Source organism: Vigna umbellata, chromosome 5 (assembly GCF_029865625.1).
Source record: "Vigna umbellata cultivar VRB3 chromosome 5, Vumbellata_1.0, whole genome shotgun sequence".
Classification (NCBI taxonomy): Eukaryota; Viridiplantae; Streptophyta; class Magnoliopsida; order Fabales; family Fabaceae; genus Vigna; species Vigna umbellata.
The window spans coordinates 14,091,716-14,115,190 of record NC_142169.1 but is presented as its reverse complement, the minus strand read 5'-3'; the positions used below and the strand labels follow the sequence as shown (position 1 = coordinate 14,115,190).

General features: G+C 39.5%; 1 protein-coding gene across 3 annotated transcripts in view; it reads left to right on the top strand.

Moving 5' to 3' along the window:
* The window catches only part of ASG3 (SNF2 domain-containing protein / helicase domain-containing protein), a 51,921-nt gene that overhangs the window by 16,372 nt on the left and 12,074 nt on the right, over positions 1–23,475 (top strand). For all 3 annotated transcript variants that reach the window (XM_088115195.1, XM_088115194.1, XM_088115196.1), the window contains exons 5-8: positions 1,091–1,271; positions 3,904–4,039; positions 4,143–4,260; positions 4,800–4,889. In XM_088115195.1, coding sequence (XP_087971321.1) covers positions 1,091–1,271; positions 3,904–4,039; positions 4,143–4,260; positions 4,800–4,889 — 525 coding nt within the window. The remainder of the gene's footprint in view (positions 1–1,090; positions 1,272–3,903; positions 4,040–4,142; positions 4,261–4,799; positions 4,890–23,475) is intronic.

Below are 23,475 nucleotides of genomic sequence, written 5' to 3'. Positions count from 1 at the left end.
GATTCATGGATTATCTCTTCTTTTTGTAAAATGGAATTTAAGGTTTGATTGAAATAATATTTAGCATTATCAGACCTAAGTTTCTTGATAGTAACTCCTAATTTTTTTATTTCCAACTAAAAATGCACAACGATAGAGCTAACTTAGATTTGCGTTTAAGCAGAAAAAGCCATGATACCCTTGTACAATCATTAATAAATGTGATAAACCATTTAGTCCCTGACATATTAGGACCATTAGAGGGACCCTAGAGTTTTTTGCCAACTCGCACACCTGACAATGAAAACTTTGCAAATTTCAATCTTTGAACAAGGAAGATACAATAGCTTTATAAAACGAAAGGATGTCCTAGTGGATGATGAAGCAATGGAGTTTTGTGTTGGTAATGGAGGATTCAGACATCAAAGATTGACTTTTAAAGGGCAGATTTAGCATGTCCAATCGTTTTTCCCAATTTTTTGTTCTACAATACGCAAGAGTTGCTATAAAAAAACCAAATTACACAAGAGATCCTTGGTAAGTTTTTGTATATATATCAAATTTGTGGACAATTTAAGCACATGCAGAACACTTTTTGGAATTATGGTTGGGTTTATTTGGAGATCTCCTTGCCAACTGCAATTATCTTATTTCCATTAGCTGTGGAAATTTTCTTGTTTCTAGAAAATGGGGAATATGTGGCAAAATATTTAGGGAAGGGTGTCATATGGTGGGTGGCTCTAGATTCTAAAATCTAATAGTGAGTAAAGGGTGCTTTTGAGACATTAAATCCAAAATAAAATTGTAACTTACAAGAATACGTGAATAAAAACATACCTGTGTGACAGAATTGTCACAAAATGTAGAAAAATGATTAGGATTTATTTCTATAAATATGCAAATCATAATTTAGGATACGTCAATGAACACATACCTGTATGCAGTTCATGAACACATACCTGTATGCAGTCCATTTCATGTTATTAGCTCTTTAGGATAAAAATATGTAAATCATAGATTTCAGATAGTTTAATGGTGAAAATTTGAACAATGTAGTAGTCTTCATCCTTTGAGATTATTGGTACATGCTAAAACTCTTAGGCATGAACAGGTTTTATTTAATGTTCTCAAAGATCGCTACATAATGCCAAGACGATTGCTGATGACTGGCACACCTATTCAAAATAATCTTTCTGAACTGTGGGCATTGATGTATTTTTGCATGCCTTCTGTCTTCGGTACACTGGATCAGTTCCTTTCTACGTTTAAGGACATCAGTGATCTTTCATCAGGTAATTTTTATTTAATTTAGCATTGTATTATGTTGTTTTGGTTCTTCTAGAAGTTTGCTTCACAATAATAGAATCTTAGTGCTCACAAATTTAACTTGATCCATGTTAGAGTATAACTCCCATGAGATAGTGTTAGAATGTAATTAGTAATTATATAACTATTACAAATTTGTTAATCATTAGCTGGTACAGATTCTAGGAAATTATGATAATTGATCCTTGATTATTAAGCAAGAATTTAATGTATTTAATTTTATAAATTACTATAAATACATACTATGTGGTCTGCATGAGAATATGATAATTCTTCTTTTATATAGTATAAGTAGTTTTAGTTTTTCTTTATCCCTCTTCCCATCCTCTCGGGTGAATAGTACCCGTGGTCATTGCGTGCCTTTTCCTTTTTCATCACTAAGCGCTATTTTTCTCCGATGACCATGCTACTAGAACAACTTCTTCCTGTGGCGTGCGTTTCACACATTCGTAACATATTGTGATTTTTCTCTTTCTTTCAGCACGACCTACTTCATGACGCCCACTCTACCTCTTTCTTACATCCAGGCTCTCTGTTTTGGCTTGTTTCACGTTGCTTTTGCCAACTCCCACTCAAATACTGATTCTGTAGTGACTTTTACTTTTGTTCTACTAATTCCATGTGAAAAACTGATTGGAACAAGCAATTACATTTTTTGGGTTGCTGCTGTCCAGTTGTGGTTTCAGGGTCAAGGTCGTGAAAACCACTTGGCAAAACAAGCCAAAGATATTCCAAGTGCTGATCATGCCCAATGGAAGCAAATTGGTGCCTCTATGTAGCGTTGTTTGGTTTTCCATTGATGGCAAATTGCAACCCCAATATCAAGCTGTTACTACTTGTTATGATGTTTCGAACAAATCCAAGAGACTTTATTCCTATAGTAATCTTTACCTATCCTATAGTAATCATTACCTATACAATGTTATCTCCAACCTTATTTCCATAAAGCTTGAAGACCACAATATACAAACCTATCTCAGTAAGCTTGACCACATAATTGTTGATTTTGGTGTCCTCATGTGTTAGGTTTCTTGGTGTCAACAAAACCTAGATACTATATCAAAATAAACAATCACAAATAGAGACAAGAAACCTCACTGTGAGGCAGTAGTTTATTGAATGAAAAATAAGAAAACATTCAACAACATCCAAGGGAAAACATTCCCTTCTACACAGGACAGTCCCCGTTCAGAATAAAACACTCAACAACCAGAACTGGAACACCCCCTCCTTAAAAGACAAAAAATGCCTAACTACTAATCAAAACTTCCCCTAACTGCTGTTTAAACTCCTCCTAACTACCCTAACCACTTCATACTAACTTCTATGTTTTATTTTTGCCAAACTATCTAAAAACTGTCTATAAATTGTCTAATTCATTACATATCCTATCATCATGCCTTTCACTAATGATGCAGACAAATATGCTGAATGTCAGTTGTGTCTAATACATTACTATCTTCCATAATCAGTTGTGTGTACCTCCACTACGTTTCAATCCCCGGAGCATCAACGCTTAGGTCATCCTAGCACTAACAAAATGTGTCTTATGGTTCCAAGTTTTCCTTATCGTTCATCTTTTGAATGTCAGTCTTGTTAGTTAGAAAAATGTACTCGTCATGCATACGGTCCTTGAGTTAATAAAAGAGCTCTGTATCCTTTTGACTTGGTTCATTTGGATATTTGGGGTTCTTGTCGTGCCATTGATGATTTTTGCTGATGTACTTGGTTATTATTAATGAAAAATTATTTTGATGTTTTTTCTATATTCCAAAGTTTCTCACTTGAAATTCAAAATCAATTTGGCACCTCCATTACAATTTTACAACCTAACAATGCTTGTGAATGCGTGTCTCCCAATTTCAGTCTATTTTGAAATCACATGGTATTCTTCATAAAATAGCTTTCTCACACCACAATAGAACCGTGTCATGAAATAAAGAATCGACACTTGGTTAACACTACCTGTTTCCTTCTTCTTCACCATATTGTTCCTCTTTGCTTCTGGGGAGATGCAATTCTCAAAGCATGACATTTGATTGATTGCATGCCTTCCTCTGTACTTAATAATTAGGTTCCTTACTCACTCTTGTATCCAACAAAAGACCTTTACTCCATTCTCCTCTTGTCTTTGGTTGTACATGCTTTGTTCATGACCTTACCCTAGGTAAATGACATGTATGAATAACATTGGTGGATAAGTGCTTTTATGAACTAGTTATTAAGTTATTACTATCATTATTTGCTAAATTTTGTTAGAGTAGTTTGTTACAACTGCCACCGTCAGGTGGTTTAACTGATCCAGTATGTTAGTTGAGCTTCTATAGTTTATATATAGCTGTTGTACAAAAGTAAGAGTGATCAATTCATAGTTTCTTTTCTCATAAATTTGTTTTCAATAATCCATAACTAGTGATGTAAACTTTTTAAAGGCTGTAGGTACTTTTAAATTTTCCTTGCTAGATTCTTGCATTCTTACTAACACATGTTAGAAGGTTTCTTGTTGAGTACCTATGATGACGCAAAAGTGTAAACATTTTACGTTAATAAAATTAACTTTAATCCCTTTCTAATAATTGCAGTTTTGTTTCTAAACAGTTCATGATGCTCCAAAGGTAAAGGAGAGGCTTAGTATTTTAAGAAGTGTATTGGGAGCCTTTATGCTTCGACGTACCAAGTCAAAGCTTATCGAGTGTGGAAATTTAGTTCTACCACCTCTTACTGAGACAACCGTGTAAGTTGTATCTTGTTCCACTCGAAGACTACTTTGAACACTTTTATTGCAATTTGAGCTATAATTATGAAGTTGTTTTGAATATTAAAATTATGTCCAACAGGTTAGTTCCCCTTGTCATCTTGCAGAAAAAGGTCTATATGTCAATATTGAGGAAAGAACTCCATAAGCTACTTGCACTATCATCTGGAACTTCAAATCACCAGTCACTACAAAATATTGTTAGTCAAGCCTGTTTTGAACATTTACTTGTGCTATTTTTTGTTCCACTAGTTTTGGGGGTGCGATTCAAATTACATGTTAAAAAAGATGTGTTTCAATTTTTAGAACAGTTTATAAAATCAAGTTTTAATTATTATCTCTCAACTTTATCCTTGTCTTGTTATTTTCATGAAATGGAAGGAGAGAGCATTCATTAGGCGATGGTTTTGCATATTTTAATGAAGGGTAATTTGGTCCACTGTAAATCAAGGTTATATAATAATTTACTTGGTGCATATTTCATTCAACTTATTTTAGGAGAAAAGTTCCTTTCTTTTTTTGCCAGCTTCTTGAGAAATTTTGAAAATAAAGCAATTTTTCTCTTGGAATAATTAAATTCAAACATGCCCTTGATGTTACGGCGATTATCTAACAGATTATTTGGCACAATCTTCTAGCAAGTAAAAATAATGAGTACCATCCGTAAAGTATGGTATACTTTAGTATCATCTTCTGCTTGTTCTATTCACATTAACGACAAATGTGATCACATTTATAGGTGATACAGCTAAGAAAAGCATGCAGCCATCCTTATCTCTTTCCAGGTATTGAGCCTGAACCTTATGAAGAAGGTGAACATCTAGTTCAGGTAACTACCTCTCTTATATTATACTGCATAACTTGGGACCTATCCTGAGTCTTTTAAGTCATATTGGTTGCTGTCAGATTACTAAATTTATTGTTAATGCTGCATTTCCCACCATGGTAGGAAGTATCTTGCAATACACAGAACAATACTCTTCTTCTCTCTCATGATACAAATTGCTTAAACACTCGTTTTTACTCTTATATCGTGGTTATATTGTGTGATTTAGTCTCAGAATCATATGGATTGCAATCCTAGTATGAATCGAGCCTTGAATTGCACAAAATGTGTTTGGTTTTTTTAGTGAACTGGGTTTCGTCGCATAATCCGGTTTGGTAGAAACCCTAAAATTTGTTTCTTTTTAACCCCAAACACAATAGAAACGTGCAAATTTCTCTGCTTCTCCTTTATTCTCCTCCAACCATTTTAGTATAAACTTAGTGAAACTGCGAAACAATAAGAATAGATGGGTCATCGGGAGTAGCAGCAAAACAGCTGCAAGAGCGAAGTGTGTTTAGAGAAAACTGCGGTAGTAGAGAAACATCACAAGAGCATAATAGTTGCCAGTGTGAACTGTGGGAGAAGTGAGTTTTTTGCTATTGCTATTGTGCAATTGCTACATCTGCTACTACTACTGAGTGAGTTTTCTGCTGGAGTCTTGCTTTTTAAAAGTGGGTAAATAAAAAGGAGAGTTTGATGTTTCTTGGAACTATCGTGAAAGTCTTCCTACGAATAGACTACAAGTAAAATGTAAATTTTGTTCTCATGCTTATTGTTGTAATTTGAGATAATATCTTTAGAATGTTCCTAATTAGAGGAAATAGATACATAATCTTTTATTTTATTTTATTTTTCCTAGTTTTCCTAGTTTCCCTATTTCCCTTTTTAGGAGAACTAGATTATTACAAATAGAGGGTATGAGAATGTATTTTTCATGATTTGAGAATAATAAAATAAGTCTTATTTTCAACTTGGTGTCAGAGCTCGTGATCTTGGGGCTCGATTCCGCTGCAACAAGTCGCACCGCCGCTGTTGTCCAACCACCGCTGCCGCTGTCCGACCACGCCGCTGCCGCCGTCACCGGTTGGGGTCGTTAATAGGGCAGAAAGGTGCGCCCAACACCGGTGATCACAATGCCGAAAGTCGCTCCGTGAGAGGAGCCGCCACGCGCCGCCGGCACGTGTAGCCCATGCGCATACCTCCGGCGAGACCCACTTGCCGCCGCTGCCACAGACAGGATCGCCGGAGCCCCATGAGTCTATTCCTAGGGTCGGTGACGACTCGTTTTGGCTGGATTTGAGTAGATCTGAGTTTTAAGTTTTGCTCTTTTTTCTCGGTGTGACCCACTTGTCGTTGCCGCCACAGAAGAGTCGCCAGAGCTCCTGAGTCTGTTTCTAGGGTTGGTGATGACCCGTTTGCCCTATATTTGAGTAGATCTGAGTTTTAAGTTCTGCTCCTTTTTTTCTCGGTGTGACTCATACGTCGTCATCGTCTTGGAGACTCCTGGTTGCGTTCTACAGGATGTCTGAAGTAAAAAGGATCATGTACTCTGTCCATAAAAGGTAAGATTTGCCTCAATACTGTTGATCATGTGTCTCTAGGTATTTGGATCCTTGATTCGGGTGCAACTGATCATATGACACCTTTCCGTGTGTCCTTCGACTCATATGGTAAAAGAAATAAAGAACAACTTATTACAGTTGCGAATGGTCAGGGTATACCTATATGTGGCTCTGGGAATATAATTTTGGACTCATCTATTGTATTAAAGAATGTTTTACATATTCCTCAATTAACTAATAGTCTTATCTCTGTGCAAAAACTCACAAAGGATTTAAATTGTTCAGTAACATTTTTTCCAACTTATTGTGTTTTTCAGGATCTTGCCACGGGGAAGACAATTTTAACTTCTAAGGAGCAGAGTGGGTTGTATTTTTTAGTGTTTAATGACCAAAGCAACACAAAAATCATGAGTCAACAAGCTACATCTGAGACGTGGGCAAAATCTCAAATATGGTTGCATCATCAAAGGCTTGGGCATCCTTCATTTAGTCTTATCAAGTCCTTGTTTCCCCACTTGTTTACCAAAGAGTCTGTTGAGTCTTTTAAATGTGATATTTGTCAATTGTCAAAACATCATCGTGCATCTTATCCTATTAGTCACAAAAAGTGTATTTCTCCATTTGATTTAATTCACTCTGATGTTTGGGGTCCTGTCATAGATTCTATTTCCGGAGCCAAATGGTTCGTTACCTTTATTGACGATAGTACCCGTGCCACGTGGACATACCTTATGAAAAATAAATCCGAAGTTTTTCAAAATTTTGTTAATTTTTTCCATCTTGTCCAAAATCAATTTGGAAAAAATATCAAAAGAATCAGGTCTAATAATGGTACTGAATATGCGAATCATGAATTTCTCAATTTTTTGTCTCATAATGGTATTGTTCAGGAACTAACTTGTGTTAACACCCCTCAACAAAATGGGGTTGCAGAAAGAAAGAATCGTCATCTTTTTGAAGTAACTAGAGTTCTTCTTTTTCAAATGTCTGTTCCAAAAAATTACTGGGGAAAAGCTGTGTTAACTGCCACATATCTCATCAACATGTTACCCACTCGTATCTTAAATGGCATTAGTCTTATAGAGTCTTTATTGTCATTTCTTCCTTCTTGTTCGCGGCTAACGAGTCTACCTAGTCGAGTCTTTGGATGTGTTGTTTTTGTTCACTCTCATCATCCTAATCGTGGTAAATTAGATCCCGGAGCTCTTAAATGTGTCTTTATTGGGTATCCTTCTAATAAAAAAGGTACAAATGTTATCATCCTCAGAGTCGTCGCGTCTTTATCACCATGGATGTCACCTTTCATGAAACACAATCCTTTTATGTCAGTCCACCACTTCAGGAGGAGAAAACACTTGAAGTGGATGAACTCTCCTTCTTGGCATTACCATGTTTGTCTTTGCAGGATGCCCAAGACTTGAGCAATGAAGCTACTATAGTCCACAGTAAGGAAGAAGAGGAAGAAGACAGATTTTTTGGCAAAAAATATGAAAGAAGAGAACAACCCACTTCGACTCTCGAGCAAGAAAAATTGTCTACTCCGGAGGTGAGGATCCCTGAAGATATCAATGAGGAGGAGGTAAGTATTACTGAGGATTTACCCATTGCATTGAGAAAGGGAAGAAGATCTCATGTGCTAAATATCCTATTTCTCAGTATGTTTGCACTAACAATCTCTCTGATAAGCACAGAAGTTTTATTGCTGCCATTGATGCCACAAAAATTCCTACCTCAATCCAGGAGGCCATGAGACTTGAACATTGGAATCAAGCCATGAAAGAAGAAATGAATGCATTAGAAAGAAATTTAATTTGGGAGATTGTTGATAAGCCAAGAGACAAGAAGGCAGTAGGGTGTAGATGGATATTCACAGTGAAACATAAGGCAGATGGGACAATAGAAAGATATAAAGCTAGATTGGTGGCAAAAGGATATACCCAAACATATGGGATTGATTATGAGGAGACATTTGCCCTGGTGGCAAAGATGAATACAGTTCGAGTTATTCTCGCTTTGGCTGCCCATTTTGGATGGGACTTACACCAGCTGGATGTGAAGAATGCCTTTCTTCATGGAAATCTAGATGAGGAAGTGTACATGTAGATTCTCCTAGGTTTTGAAGTGAAAAATGAAAGAAACAAGGTATGCCTCTTGAAGAAAGCATTGTATGGTCTTAAGCAATCCCCTAGAGCATGGTTTGGAAGATTTACAAAAGCAATGGTTTCCTTGGGATACAGACAAAGCCAAGGAGATCATACTTTATTCATAAAACACTCTTCTACAGGTAAACTCACTCTATTGCTTGTCTATGTGGATGATATGATTATTGCAGGAGATGATGAAACAAAAAAATTGGCATTAAAAGAAAAATTGGCAGCTCTATTTGAAATGAAAGACCTAGGAAAACTCAAATATTTTCTTGGAATAAAGGTTGTCTACTCCAAGAACGGAATTTTCATCTCCCAAAGGAAATATATACTTGATTTCCTCAAAGAAACAGGAAAGCTAGGATGTAGAACCTCAACAGTTCCTATAGAACAAAATCACAGAATTGGAAGTGAAGAAAGTGCTCCTGTAGAGAAGGCCCAATATCAGAGATTGGTGGGGAAATTGATTTATCTATCACACACAAGACCAGACATTACTTATGCAGTTAGTGTAGTGAGCCAATTTATGCATGATCCTAGAGAGAGACACATGCAAGCAGTTGACAAAATTCTCCAATACTTGGAGTGACGTCTAGGAAAGGGGCTATTATTCAAAAGAGAAGACACATTGACTATGAAGATATATACTGATGCTGACTATGCAGATTCTATTACTGACAGAAAATCTACTTCTGGGTATTGTGTATTTCTTGGAAATAGTCTGGTAACATGGAGAAGCAAAAACCAAGATAGAGTATCCCGTTCTAGTGCAGAAGCTGAATTTCGAGCCCTTGCTCAAGGAATGTGTGAAGGACTCTGGATGAAAATCATTTTGGATGATCTTAAAGTCAAAGTGGAGAACCCGATGCAACTACACTTTTGACAATAAGTCTGCTATAAGCATAGCCCATAATCCAGTACAGCATGACAAAACCAAACATATTGAAATTGACAGACATTTCATCAAAGATAATCTTGACAGAGGCTTTGTGATTACAACTCATGTTCCTACAGAACTTCAAATAGCAGATATTTTTACAAAAAGGCTTCCTCCGAGTAGATTTCAAGATCTTGTAGGCAAGTTGGGAATGATTGATATTCATTTACCAACTTGAGGGGGAGTGTTGTAATTTGAGATAATATCTTTAGAATCTTCCTAATTAGAGGAAATAGATAGATAATCTTTTATTTTATTTTATTTTTTCTAGTTTTCCTAGTTTCCCTATTTCCCTTTTGTGAAAGTTTGAAAGATGGTAAAAATATTATTACTGTGTTAAAGTTCCTATTACACAAAAAAGTCCTATATAAGGAACAATGGACCAGCCCTAAAAGCCCATTATACAATACAATATATTTCAACACTCCCCCTCAAGCTGGAGCATATAGATCATATGCACCAAGCTTGGAACATATACATTGAATCCTAGGCCCCCTTAGAGATTTGGTCATAATGTCTCCGAGTTGTTCATTAGAATTGACAAACTCAGTAACAAGTTCCTTAGTCAACAACTTCTCTCTAATAAAATGACAATCAATTTCTATATGTTTTGTTCTCTCATGAAACACTGGATTGGAGGCAATATGAAGGGCTGCTTGGTTGTCACAGTACAGTTTCAAAGACTCATTTCCACAAAATTTCAACTCTTGGAGAAGTTGCTTGATCCACACAAGTTCGCATGTAGTCAAAGCCATAGATCGGTATTCAGCTTCAGCACTAGATCTAGCAACAACACTTTGTTTCTTACTTCTCCAAGATATAAGGTTCCCTCCAAGTAGAACACAATATCCTGTAGTAGATCTTCGATCAATTGGAGAACCAGCCCAATCTGCATCACAATATCCTTCAATCTGAGTGCTTCCCTTGTCCTCATACAACAATCCCTGTCCTGGATTTCCTTTTATGTATCTGAGAATTCGAATCACTGCATTCCAATGGTCAACATGTGGATTTTGCATAAATTGACTCACAACTCCCACTGGATAAGAAAGATCAGGTCTTGTTATTGTAAGATATATGAGTTTTCCAACCAGCCTTCTATATCTCTCTGGATCTGAGAAAGGTTCACCTTGATCTCTCATTAGCTTTTGATTTGAGTCCATAGGACTATCAATAGGCTTGCAATTTGTCAAGCCTGTTTCCTCTAAAATATCAAGAGCATATTTCCTTTGTGAAATGATGACACCTTCTTTTGACTGTGCTACTTCAATACCAAGGAAGTATTTTAGACGACCCAGATCTTTAGTCTGAAAGTGGTTGAACAAATGATTCTTTAATTGAGTAATTTTAGTGTTGTCATTCCCTGTAATAACAATATCATCAACATACACCATGAGATAAACACATTTGTCAGGAGAAAAATGACCATAAAACACTGAGTGATCCGCCTCACATCGTTTCAATCCAAAATTTTGCACAACCCGACTAAATTTACCAAACCAAGCACGGGGTGATTGTTTCAAGCCATAGAGGGAACGACGTAATTTACAAACTAACCCAGACTCCCCCTGAGCAAAAAACCCAGGAGGTTGCTCCATGTATATCTCCTCTTCCAGATCACCATGAAGAAAGGCATTTTTAATGTCCAACTGGTAAAGTGGCCAATGACGAATGGCAGCCATAGCAAGTAAAATACGAACTGTACTGGTTTTAGCCACAGGAGAAAAAGTATCACAATAATCAATGCCATAAACTTGAGTATATCCCTTAGCTACTAGACGAGCTTTTAGACGATCAATTTCACCAGTAGGACCAACCTTAATAGCATAAACCCATCGGCAGCCAACAGGCTTCTTACCAGGAGGAAGAGGAACAAGGTCCCAAGTACCATTGTGGTCAAGGGCCTGCATTTCATCAATCATGGCTTGACGCCATCCAGGATGATCAAGTGCCTCATAAATATTATTAGGAGTCTTAAGGGAGGATAAGGAAGAAACAAAAGAGAAATAGGTAGAAGACAAACGATGATAACTCAAAAAATTATAAACAGGATATGGATTACGAGTAGAACGAATACCTTTTCGAAGGGCAATGGGCAAATTATCATCTGAGTCAGTAGAAGACGAGGAGGATGAAGGATCCATGGTCTGGTGAGCTGAGGGAGGAGGAGATGAGTCTAGAGGATCTTCATTGTTCTGAGCTTGAGATTGTCTCCGACGCTGATATGTGATAAGAGGTGGAGGAACAATGTCATTCACATTTTGAGTTTGAGGTATAGAAGCAGGAATAACCAAGGGATCACACGATGGTAGAGGAAACATTTGTTGAACAGATGAACGATCCTCCACAGAGGACGAGAAAAACGGTGTATCCTCAAAGAATGTGACATCAGCAGACATATAATATCTCTTGGTGGAGGGAGAATAACATTTATACCCTTTCTGAAGACGAGAATATCCCAAGAAGACACACTTAATAGCCTTTGCGGATAGCTTATCAAGACCTGGAGAAACATTATGGACAAAACATGTACACCCAAATACACGTGGGGAGATATGATATAGAGTGTCATTTGGAAAAATGACAGAATGAGGAATTTTATTTTCAAGAGAGGAAGAAGGCATCCTATTGATTAGAAAACAGGCAGTGAGGACTGCATCGCCCCAGTGATGTACAGGGATATTAGTATTCAACATCAAGGAGCGTGCAGTTTCAATGAGATGTCTATTCTTCCTCTCTGCAATACCATTTTGTTGTGGAGTGTGAGGACATGTTGACTGATGTAAAATTCCTTGGGAAGATAAAAATGAAGAAAACGCTAAAGAAAAATATTCCTTAGCATTATCACTACGAAGGATTTTAATTGTCTTCCCAAATTGGTTCTTAATTTCATTAATAAAAGACACAAATATGGACAAAAGTTCAGATCTCTCTTTCATTAAATAAACCAAAGTACATCGAGAGAATTCATCAATGAAGGTTACAAAATAATTAAAACCAAAAGAAGTAACACGACTTGGTCCCCAAATATCAGAGTGAATAGTTGAGAAAGGAGAATTACATAGTGTCTCAGACTTTTTAGGATGAGAAGATCTAACATGTTTTCCTAATTGACACGACTCACAATCTAAGACTTGAATGTTCTTGAGACTTGGAACCATCATCTTCAACTTGGATAAACTTGGATGGCCCAACCGATCATGCAAAAGTTTTGGAGATGAAGTGGTAAAACAGGAAACTGAAGAGCTATGTTTCAAAAAATAAAGTCCTCGAGACTCATGTCCTTCTCCAATCAGGCGACCCGTACCATGTTCCTGTATAACAAAGGAATTAGCAGTAAAGGTTACAGAACAATTTAAGGAACGAGTCAATTGGCTCAAGGAGATTAAATTGTAAGGACAATGAGGAATATACAAAACAGAATTTAAATTTAGTGAAGGAGATAAGGAAACTCTGCCAATTCCCTGAGATGCAACTTTGGATCCATTGGCAACAATAATTAAATGAGGAATTTTCTGAGAGGACATGGAAGAAAATGAAGAAATAGTACCAGAGATATGGTCTGAGGCACCTGAGTCAAGGATCCATGGATTGTGACCTTCCATAGATTGAGATATGCAGGCAGTTGACACATTGGACATGGAAGAGGATTGGTCAGGATGAGAAGATTTTCCAGACTTATACTTCAAAAATTCTTGGTATTCTTCATTTGAAACTTTGGGTTCGAGATCATCAGATTTCGAAACATGAGCGACTTTGTCAGGATATCCATGTAAGGCATAACATTTCTCTCGAGTATGGCCTATCCTCTTACAATATGTGCACTGAGGACGCATACCACGGCCACCACGTCCTCCTCGGTTGCCTCTGCCTCCTCCTCTTCCTTGTGGTGCTACCATAGCTGATGTTTCAATACCACCAATTGAACTTTCGTCTTTAACTAATGAAGGTACCCGAAGAAGTCGAGTAACTAAGCTGTCCATTGATGGAACTTGATCACCAGCTAACATTTGATCACGAACATGGTCAAAATCTGAATGTAGACCTCTCAAAATTAAGACCATATAAAACTTATCAAGCTTCTTGTTTAGGCCTTCTAAAGAATCAGCCACAAAGAAATTCTTCAATTCTTCTACAGCAGCACGGGCCGTTCCTATGTAAGTAACCATATCATGATTGTTTTGTTTAAGGGAAGTCACTCTTTGAGTTGCATCAAAGAGACGTTGCACATCGTTAGCAAAGATATCTTGAGCTTTTCTCCAAAAAGAAGAGCACGATTTGTAAGGTCTTAAAATTTCTAACACTTCTGGTTCAACAGATTGCCATAGGACAGCACATAGTTGAAAATCAAGTTTTTGCCATTGAGATTTCTCTTCTTCAGGAACGGTGGAAACATCTTGTTCAAGATGATCATGGTGTCCTTGACCAAGAAACCATAACTCCACGGAAGAAGACCAAGATAGATAGTTTTTCCAATTGAGTTTTGCAGAAGTAATGGTCGGAGTAGCAGAGAGAGACGGTGTTCCAAGACCAGCCATTATAAAGCCAAACAAGAAAAGAGGGGAAAAAGGTGTGGGAAGAAACCCTAAACGGAGCAACCCTCAACGGAACAGCAAATCAGAGACCACAATACACTCAGGAGACGGCGGCGAAACGACCGGCAGTGGCGCGGTGAAGATCCGGCACGGGAGAGGCGGCGCGTGAAGCCCACGCGCCCGAGAGTGGTCAGAGAGAAACGGCGCGTGACGGCGCGTCGAGAGAAGAATGAGGCGGCGACCACCAGGGATGGGTCGCGCTCGTCGAGGCGAACCGAACCCTTAACTTCGCCGGAGAAAAGGCAGCGACGGCGGCGGACGGCGGCGGACGGCGGTGGCGGACGGCGGCAGCGGCGCGGAAAGCGACGGAGAACGACGGCGCGGGCAGTGAGCAGCGGCGAACCCTAACCAGCTCTAGATACCATGTGAAAGTTTGAAAGATGGTAAAAATATTATTACTGTGTTAAAGTTCCTATTACACAAAAAAGTCCTATATAAGGAACAATGGACCAGCCCTAAAAGCCCATTATACAATACAATATATTTCAACACCTTTTTAGGAGAACTAGATTATTACAAATAGAGGGTATGAGAATGTATTTTTCATGATTTGAGAATAATAAAATAAGTCTTATTTTCAACTCTTATTGGTGTGGCATGCCAAGGATGAAACATTATCTTGCTGGAACAAAGAAAGATGTTATTCCTTGTTGTTGTGTTCCTGAAAGGTCTTGGAAGGTTTATGTTAGAAAAAATAAATAGGGCAGTTAGTAAGTGGTGGTTGGGAGAGTTAGAGGAGTTTCATAGCAGTTAGGGGAAGTTTTGTTTGGCTGTTGACAATTTCCTTTGTTAGTTATGTTTTGTTTATGTCTTTTAAGGAGGTGGGTGTTTATTTTGGTGGTTGTTGAGTGTTTTATTACGGAAACAGGATCTGTCCTGTGTTAGGGAATGTTTTTCCCTTAACTGTTGTTGATTGCTTTCAGTGTTTTTCCTTTCAATAAAACTGTTTCCTCACTATGAGGATTCATAAATCTGTTGTAATTATTTATTTTGGGATAGTATCTAGGTTTTCGGACACTAAGAAACCTAACAAATTGGTCCAACCTGCCGGATCCAAAAACACCGAGAGAGAGTCATGGAGGGTAGAATGAGCTTGTTGGAGAGGACAATGGATGAGACGAGAGAGGAATCCAGAGCCAACTTTCAAATACTCAGTGAAATGATGGAGGAATTGATGCGGAGAAAGAAAAATTTGGAAAGAGATTATGAAGGAAGTAGAGGATCTATGAATGGAGATAGAGTGGGAAAAAGTAACGAGACTGACGAAGAATTGGAGGAAGAAAGAAAAGGGAATCAGCGAGGATGGATGGGGAGAGTAGAATTGCACACGTTTGAAGGAGGGGATCCTGTAGGATGGATAACAAGGGCAGAAAAATTCTTTGAAGTTCAAGAGGTTACATCTACAGAGAAAATCAGATTGGCTTTTATAAGTATGGAGAGAGGAGCCAGTCATTGGTTTCGGTTTTGGAAAACAAAAACCAATAACCCCACTTGGGAGGAGTTGACGCAAGCACTTAAAAGAAGATTTGGGGGAAAAGAAAGATCTTCAGGGTTCGAAAAGTTGGCAGCAATGAGGCAGAGAGGCGAAATAGAGGAATATATTCAAGATTTTGAAATGTTGGTGGGACAAGCAACCGAGTTGACGGAGGAACAATGGATGAGATACTTCTTTGCGGACTTACATTCAATATAAGAAGTCAGATTAGACTGCATAATGCTATGGATCTCATGAGGGCCATGAAGATAGCGAGAGATGTGGAGGAAGTTTCAAAGGAGAATAGAATGGGGGAGAGAACTACGAAGAGAATTGGGGGCTATCAAAATCGTTATCATGGTAGTGGAGGGGTGATCCCTAGGGTGGGAACTTTGAAAGGGACTAGGAACGAACGAAGAAGTTCTAGTAATTCCAGCACGCTTAGGAAGGAAGGAGGAACCATGATGGAATCCAGAGTTGGAAGCAATGACACAGGGAGTAGCCGAAACAGGGGATGGGGAACCTACCCTATTCCAAATACATTAGAAGAAGAGAAGAGGGGTGTTGCTTTCATTGTGGGGTTCCTTTTAGTCTGGGACAAATTGCCCTGAAAAAATATTAGAGCTCTCATTATGGGAGATGATAAGGAAGCCGTGGAAGAAGAAGAAGAAACAAAATGACATGGATCTGTCAGTTTTTTCCGCTGGTGTGGGCTGACATAATCTAATACTATGAAGTTACAAGGGGTGCTCCAAGGGAAGAAGGTGTTAGTTTTAATTGACAGTGGTGATAGCCACAATTTCATTTCAACCATGTTAGTGGAGGAATTGAATTTGGATGTAGAAACTACTCCTTCCTACATGGTTTGCTTGCGAGATGGGCATAAGAAGCAATTGGTTGGATGTTGTAAAAATTTGCCTTTACAATTGGAGGGAATGATGATTAAGGAAAAATTCTATCTTTTCGAATTGGGTGGGGTAGATCTAATTTTGGGAGTTTCATGGTTGGCTACTTTAGGAGAAGTCAAGACTAATTGGAAGAATCTAACTATCAGATTCAACCAATAAAGAAACAAGGTATAAAAAAGGTATAAAAATTGCTGAAAATTGCTAAGGGGAAAATTGCTGAAAATTTTCAAAATAAAGAAACAAGGTATAAAAAAGTGATGAGTTCAAATTGAATTCTTAAACTATCATTAGAACAATTTTCAAGAACAGATTGCATTGAATTACACTCTTGATATATGCAATTTAAAGAAGCCAAGAAGAACAAAGAATAAGATTTATACTCGTTAACTCTTTTGAGCCTCATCCAGTCTACATTGACCTGAACAAAGTATTCCACTAATTCAGGATATTTCAATGTTTCTTACCAAACAATATAACTATTACAAGCACACTTCTTGAACCGTACAAGAAGTCTACCAACATACGCAAAACCTTATTGCATACAACAAGAAACCGTCCAGATTGATCAAGAATTAAGAAAACAAAAGATAGGAAAAACTAAACCTGATCATAGGTACACCAAGCCTATCACATGACACTTTTTCTGCTTTCAAAATTTCCAGAAATCTGTCCAAGATCTTCCGAAGAGTTGAATGATCTTATTGCTTCCTTTAAAATAACACTAATTCAGCTCCAAGGCATGTTGTTCAAAAGTATTTCAAAATTCTCTCTTTTTCATACGAGTTGAGTGTTATTTTATAGATATATCTTCTAATATACTTAACTGATTAAACTTAACTAACAATTGGTTGATTTCACTTAATAAATAAAATCAATTGATTGATAGTTATTTTAGTTGATTAAACTGTTCATAGCATATATATATATATATGAAAACGAAGATATTGCAACCTGTTAACAACTCACTTTAAGAGACTAAAATATCAACCAAAAATTAAACTTTGATAATCGAGATATTTTGACAAGTCAAAAGTAGAATTTAATCAATTTAAAATATTCTTATAGAACTTATTATTAGATTCAATTTTACTTTATTGAAATATACTTAATTATCAATTATGATTTAGATCAAACACTTTATCAAGATTTGAAACCTTACTACCTAAGACATTTGTTGGAAGTCCCACATTGACTAGAGATAAGTCTAATTTAGAGTATATAAGTGAGTTCAAACCTCATCTTACAAGCCTGTTTTGTGGGTTTAAGTTAGGCGTAAAATCCATGTATGAGAGCCGTTGTTAGAGCCTACCCTAGCGATATTTGTTGTTTGTTGGGCATATTGTTTCACCTTTTAAAGGGTCGCTATTGGACCATCCACTGATATCTAGCCTATGCACGAGATGTATATATCTCGGTATGAGGGGAGTGTGTTGGAAGTCCCACAACGATTAGAGCTAGCGCAAATTTAGAATATATAAGCGGATACAAACCTCACCTTATGATAGGTTTCTTGTTAAAGAATTCCTATCTCTCACTCAACAACTCTCGGAAACAGTACAGAAAGTCTGTATAACCTCTGATATTATTGACTTTCAAGAAAGAATGCAAGAATAGGAAGAACAAAGGAAGCTTAACCTTCCCCAACAAGGATAACCAAATCCTGTTTTAGAAACTACTAACTGTCCAATCCCCCTCCCCTTATTCCCCTTAACTATTTATACACAATAAGTGTTCCCCTTTTCTAACTGTCAGACAGTTAGGCCAGCTAATGCAACTAACTACTCACATACTCTTCTTTCTCCTAACATACACCCTCATCATCCTATCATTACCCCCCCCCCTCCATCCATAACCTTGTCCTCAAGGTTAAATTCTGGAAACTGTTCCTGGATTGTGGTTTGATCTTCCCAAGTTGCTCCTTCTTTTCCCCCTGTCTGCCATTCTACCAGAACTTGGTGACATACTTCATCTTCTTTTTGAATTTGCCTACGCTCCAAAATTCTTGCTGGCCAAAAAGCAGGACCGTCAGCTTGCAACTCCTCTGGCAACATCTTTTCAATCCCATGGTCCCCCACCGCTTTCTTTAACTGCGCCACATGAAACACTGAATGAATCCTGGCAGATTCAGGTAACTCCAATCGAAAAGCTACACTCCCCACCTGCTGTAACACCTTGTAGGGCCCAAAATAACGTGCCGAGAGTTTTGGGTGTAGTCTAGTTGGCATTGAAGATTGACGGTGTGGTCTAATCTTCAAGTACACCCAATCTCCTACTTTTATATCTATCTCCCTCCTCTTCTTATCTGCTTGCTGCTTCATTAATTCCTGAGCCCGATTCAAGTGATACTTTAACTGTTTGAGGGCTTCATCTCTTGTCATCAAATCTTGCGCCACTGCCTCCACTAGTGTTTCCCCCGGAATGAACCGGCTAAATGAGGGAGGTGCTCTCCCATATACAACTTCAAACGGCGTGCATCTTGCAGCTCCTTGATAGCTCGTGTTATACCAAAACTCAGCCCAAGGAAGCATAGCATACCAGCTCTTTGGTTATTCAGAGCAAAAGCACCGCAAATATCCTTCAACAATACGGTTAACAACCTCAGTTTGCCCATCCGTCTCTGGATGATACGCCATGCTCATTTTGAGCTGTGTTCCCTGCATCTTGAATAATTCCTTCCAGAAAATACTCAGAAATAAGGGATCTCTATCACTCACCATAGAAACCGGAGTCCCATGTAGCCTGATGATCTCTTTGGTGAACACATCAGCTACGGTTTTAGCAGAATATGGGTGTTTCAATGCTATAAAATGCGCGTATTTACTCAACCTGTCCACCACTACCATAATGGCATCATACCCCTGGGATTTAGGTAATCTTACTATGAAATCCAAGCTGATTTCCTCCCAAACAGCTTGCGGAATGGGTAGGGGTTGCAGTAGCCCTTGAGGATTTGCTGCCAAGTACTTATGCTGCTGGCATACTGCACAACTCGCCACAAATTCAGTGATTGTCTTCTTCATCCCCACCCAATACAAAGATTGGGCTATCCTCCTATATGTACGATAGACTCCCGAGTGCCCCCCAGTTTTGGTTACATGGAATTCATCAAGTAACTTTGGTATCCAAACTGAACTGGACGATATCACCATCCGGCCTTTGTAATGCAATCTTTCATTTTCTAAAGTGTAAGCTCCATGAGAGTTTGAATCCTGTTTCAGATCAGCAATCACTTTCTGCAATGTCACGTCCTCCTCTACCTCTCGCAGGATGTCGTTAAAATCCTGCCAAAAGGGTCTGGAAATGAGCTGTAATTCTCTTTCTTCCCTCTCTCCTTCATCTCTCCTCGAGAGGGCATCAGCAGCCTTATTGGTACTTCCCTTTTTATATACGATCTCAAAGTCATATCCCATTAATTTTGCCAACCAGTTTTGCTGACTTTGAGTGGTAATTCTCTGTTCCATCAAGTATTTCAAACTGCGCTGGTCAGTGTGCACGGTAAATTTCCTCCCCACCAAGTAAGGTCTCCAGTGCTGAATGGCTAAAACGAGAGCCATTAATTCTTTCTCATAAATTGACTTACTTAGAGAAGCCGTAGACAAAGCCTTGCTAAAAAAAGCTATCGGTCTCTTATTCTGGGTCAACACAGCTCCCACCCCACCTCCAGAGGCATCACACTCGATGTGAAACTCTTGTTCGAAGTTTGGCAAAGCTAACACGGGAGCTGAGGTTATCGCAGCCTTCAACGTATCCATCGCTTGTTTTGCTTGCTCGGACCAGTCAAACTTACCCTTCTTTAATAGCTCCGTCAACGGTCTGGCCAATTTTCCATATCCCGCCACGAATCTTCTATAGTAACCCGTTAACCCCAAGAAACCCCTTAATGCCTTCAAGCTCCTCGGCTCTCCCCATTCCACCACGGCTTTCGTCTTATCACCATCCATCTCCACCCCCTGTTCTGAGATTTGATGGCCTAAATATTGGATCCTCCTTCTTCCAAACTCACATTTCTTTTGGTTGGCCACCCATCCATTCTCCTCTAGCACCCGTAGCACTTCGTCTAAATGCAGCAAGTGGTCTTCCCATGTGGAACTGTAAACAAGGATATCATCAAAAAAAACTAACACCCATTTCCTAAGATACTTCCGCAATAGCTCATTCATCGTACTCTGGAAAGTAGCAGGGGCATTGGTGAGCCCAAATGGCATAACAAGGAACTCGAAATGGCCGAGGTGAGTGCGGAAAGCAGTCTTGGGCACATCCCCTTCCTCCATTCTAATCTGGTGATATCCAGATTTTAAATCAATTTTCGAAAAGTAACGTGCACCGGTCAGCTCATCTAGCAATTCTTCTATCACGGGGATAGGAAACTTATCGGGGACAGTTGCTTTATTTAGGGCCCGGTAATCTACACAGAATCTCCAACTCCCATCCTTCTTCACCAAGATGACCGGACTAGAGAATGGGCTCGTGCTCGGACGAATGATGCCTGCCTTCAACATATCTTCCACCTGCTTCTCAATCTCCCCCTTCATGAGGTGAGGGTAGCGATATGGCCTCACATTTATGGGGTCTACTCCCTCTTTTAGTTGGATGCGGTGTTCTCTGTTTCGGTTTGGAGGCAGCCCCTGAAATTCACGGAAAACGGAATAGTGCGCCTGTAGCACCGCCTGTAATTGTTTTTTCTGCTCTTCCGTCACATCACTATCCCACTCACTGCAGTTTTCCTCCTCCACTTTGCACAGATTCCAAACCACAGCCCCTGAGTCAACTTCCACTAGTTTAAGCAAGCTCTTAGCATTCACCACCTGTCTCGATAATGATGGATCGCCCCTTATACGTATCTTCTTGTCCCCCACTTTATAAACCATAGTCATTTTTCCCCAATTGGTGCTTACTTCTCCTAGTTTGGCCAGCCATGCAACTCCCAAAATTACATCTACACCCCCCAGCTCAAAGACGTAAAAATCTTCCTCCACATCGACTTCCTCCAGCTTCACCGTCACCTTCTCACACCGGCCCCGCGTCATTCTCCGATGGCCATCACCCAAACTCACGCAGTACGCCGGGGTGTCCGTCACCTTCAATGCTAATTCCTCCGTCAGCTTCCGGCCTATGTAGTTGTGACTGGCGCCGCTGTCTATCAGCACCACCACCCTCCTTTCTCCGATCATCCCCGTCAATTTTAGCGTTCTGGCCGACGTTAGCCCTTCTGCAGAACAGGCCGATAACTCCAAGAGCTTCTCTCCTTGGGTTTCGGGTTCTTCTCCCACTTCCTCCTCCTCGTCTTCCGCTAACAATAATACCCTCAAACTCTTATCATCACAACGATGGCCGGGCGCGAATGGGCCACCGCACCGGAAGCAACGACCCTCCTTGCTTCTCTTGAGAAACTCCGGATATGGTAGGTTTCTCACCATTCTTCCACGGTTATCGTTCCCACCCGCAATATTCGGTCTCGTATTCGCGTTCGCGATACCCCCATCTCTTCTCGCATTTCCCGCCGTCTCCACTTGGCCTCCTTGGTTTGCCGGATTACGAATCGGGTCTGTTCGTATCCCTCCTCCCGATGATCGCGCCCCTACAGGGTTCATTCTGAACCCACTCGCAAAACCCCCTTGCGCTCTCACCATCGCATCCTCCACGTCCCGAGCGACCCTCATTGCCTCCATTAAATCCCGCGGGTTCTGGATACGAACCTGCCCCTTTATGTCCTCCCGCAGTCCGGCGAGGAAATATCCGAGTACTTGCTCCTCCGGAATGCCCCTCGTCTGTCCAGTCAATACCTCAAAGGTGCGCACAAATTCCTCCACCGTGCCCTCCTGTCTCAACGACGCCAACCTTTCGAACACCGTTCCTCTGAATCCCCCACCGAACCGGTTGATCATCGCGGCCTTCAAACCGTCCCAGGAGCGATTTCTTGCTTTCTGTCTCCAGAATGTAAACCAGTACGCTGCGCTTCCCTCCATACTCACATACGCGATTTCCACTTTGTCTTCATCGCTCATCACCTTCTGAATGTCGAAAAACCTTTCCGCTCTGTTGAGCCAACTCAAAGGCTCGTCTCCATCGAATGTCGGCAATTCAATCCTTTTCCGCCACGGCTTTTGTTCCTCGCCTCTGTTTCCATTCCCTCCATTCTCATTTTCCCCCACGACTCGGTGTCTGTTGTCGTTCACCGAACTGTCATCAGAACTCCCCTCCGGTGGATTAACGCTCGTACCCAAGACCCTCATAATTTGCTGCAAGTCTCGTCGTACAGCCGCTGACTCAGCCTTCATTCCCTCCATCGTGATCTCAATTGCCTCCAGTCTCGCATCGGTATGGTTCTCCATCTTCGTTCACTTCTCGCAAAATTTGGAATCCGGCAGGTCGGACCAAATTGATAGGTTTCTTGTTAAAGAATTCCTATCTCTCACTCAACAACTCTCGGAAACAGTACAGAAAGTCTGTATAACCTCTGATATTATTGACTTTCAAGAAAGAATGCAAGAATAGGAAGAACAAAGGAAGCTTAACCTTCCCCAACAAGGATAACCAAATCCTATTTTAGAAACTACTAACTGTCCAATCCCCCTCCCCTTATTCCCCTTAACTATTTATACACAATAAGTGTTCCCCTTTTCTAACTGTCAGACAGTTAGGCCAGCTAATGCAACTAACTACTCACATACTCTTCTTTCTCCTAACATACACCCTCATCATCCTATCACCTTACAAATTGATTTTATGGGATTGAGTTAGGCTTAAAGTCCACTTCTTAACAACATTAAAATACCCACTTCAATAGTTCTAGATGAGTGGTCTTCAATTTCTATCTTTGCTTCAAGACCTTTGCTTCAAGACCTTACATATTGAATTTATCAAATCACTTTGACAATTTTTCCTAGATCAACAAAAAAGAAATAACCTGTCAAATTCTACTGTCCTATCTATTTACTAGGTCAAAAGGCAAGAACTAAATTATTG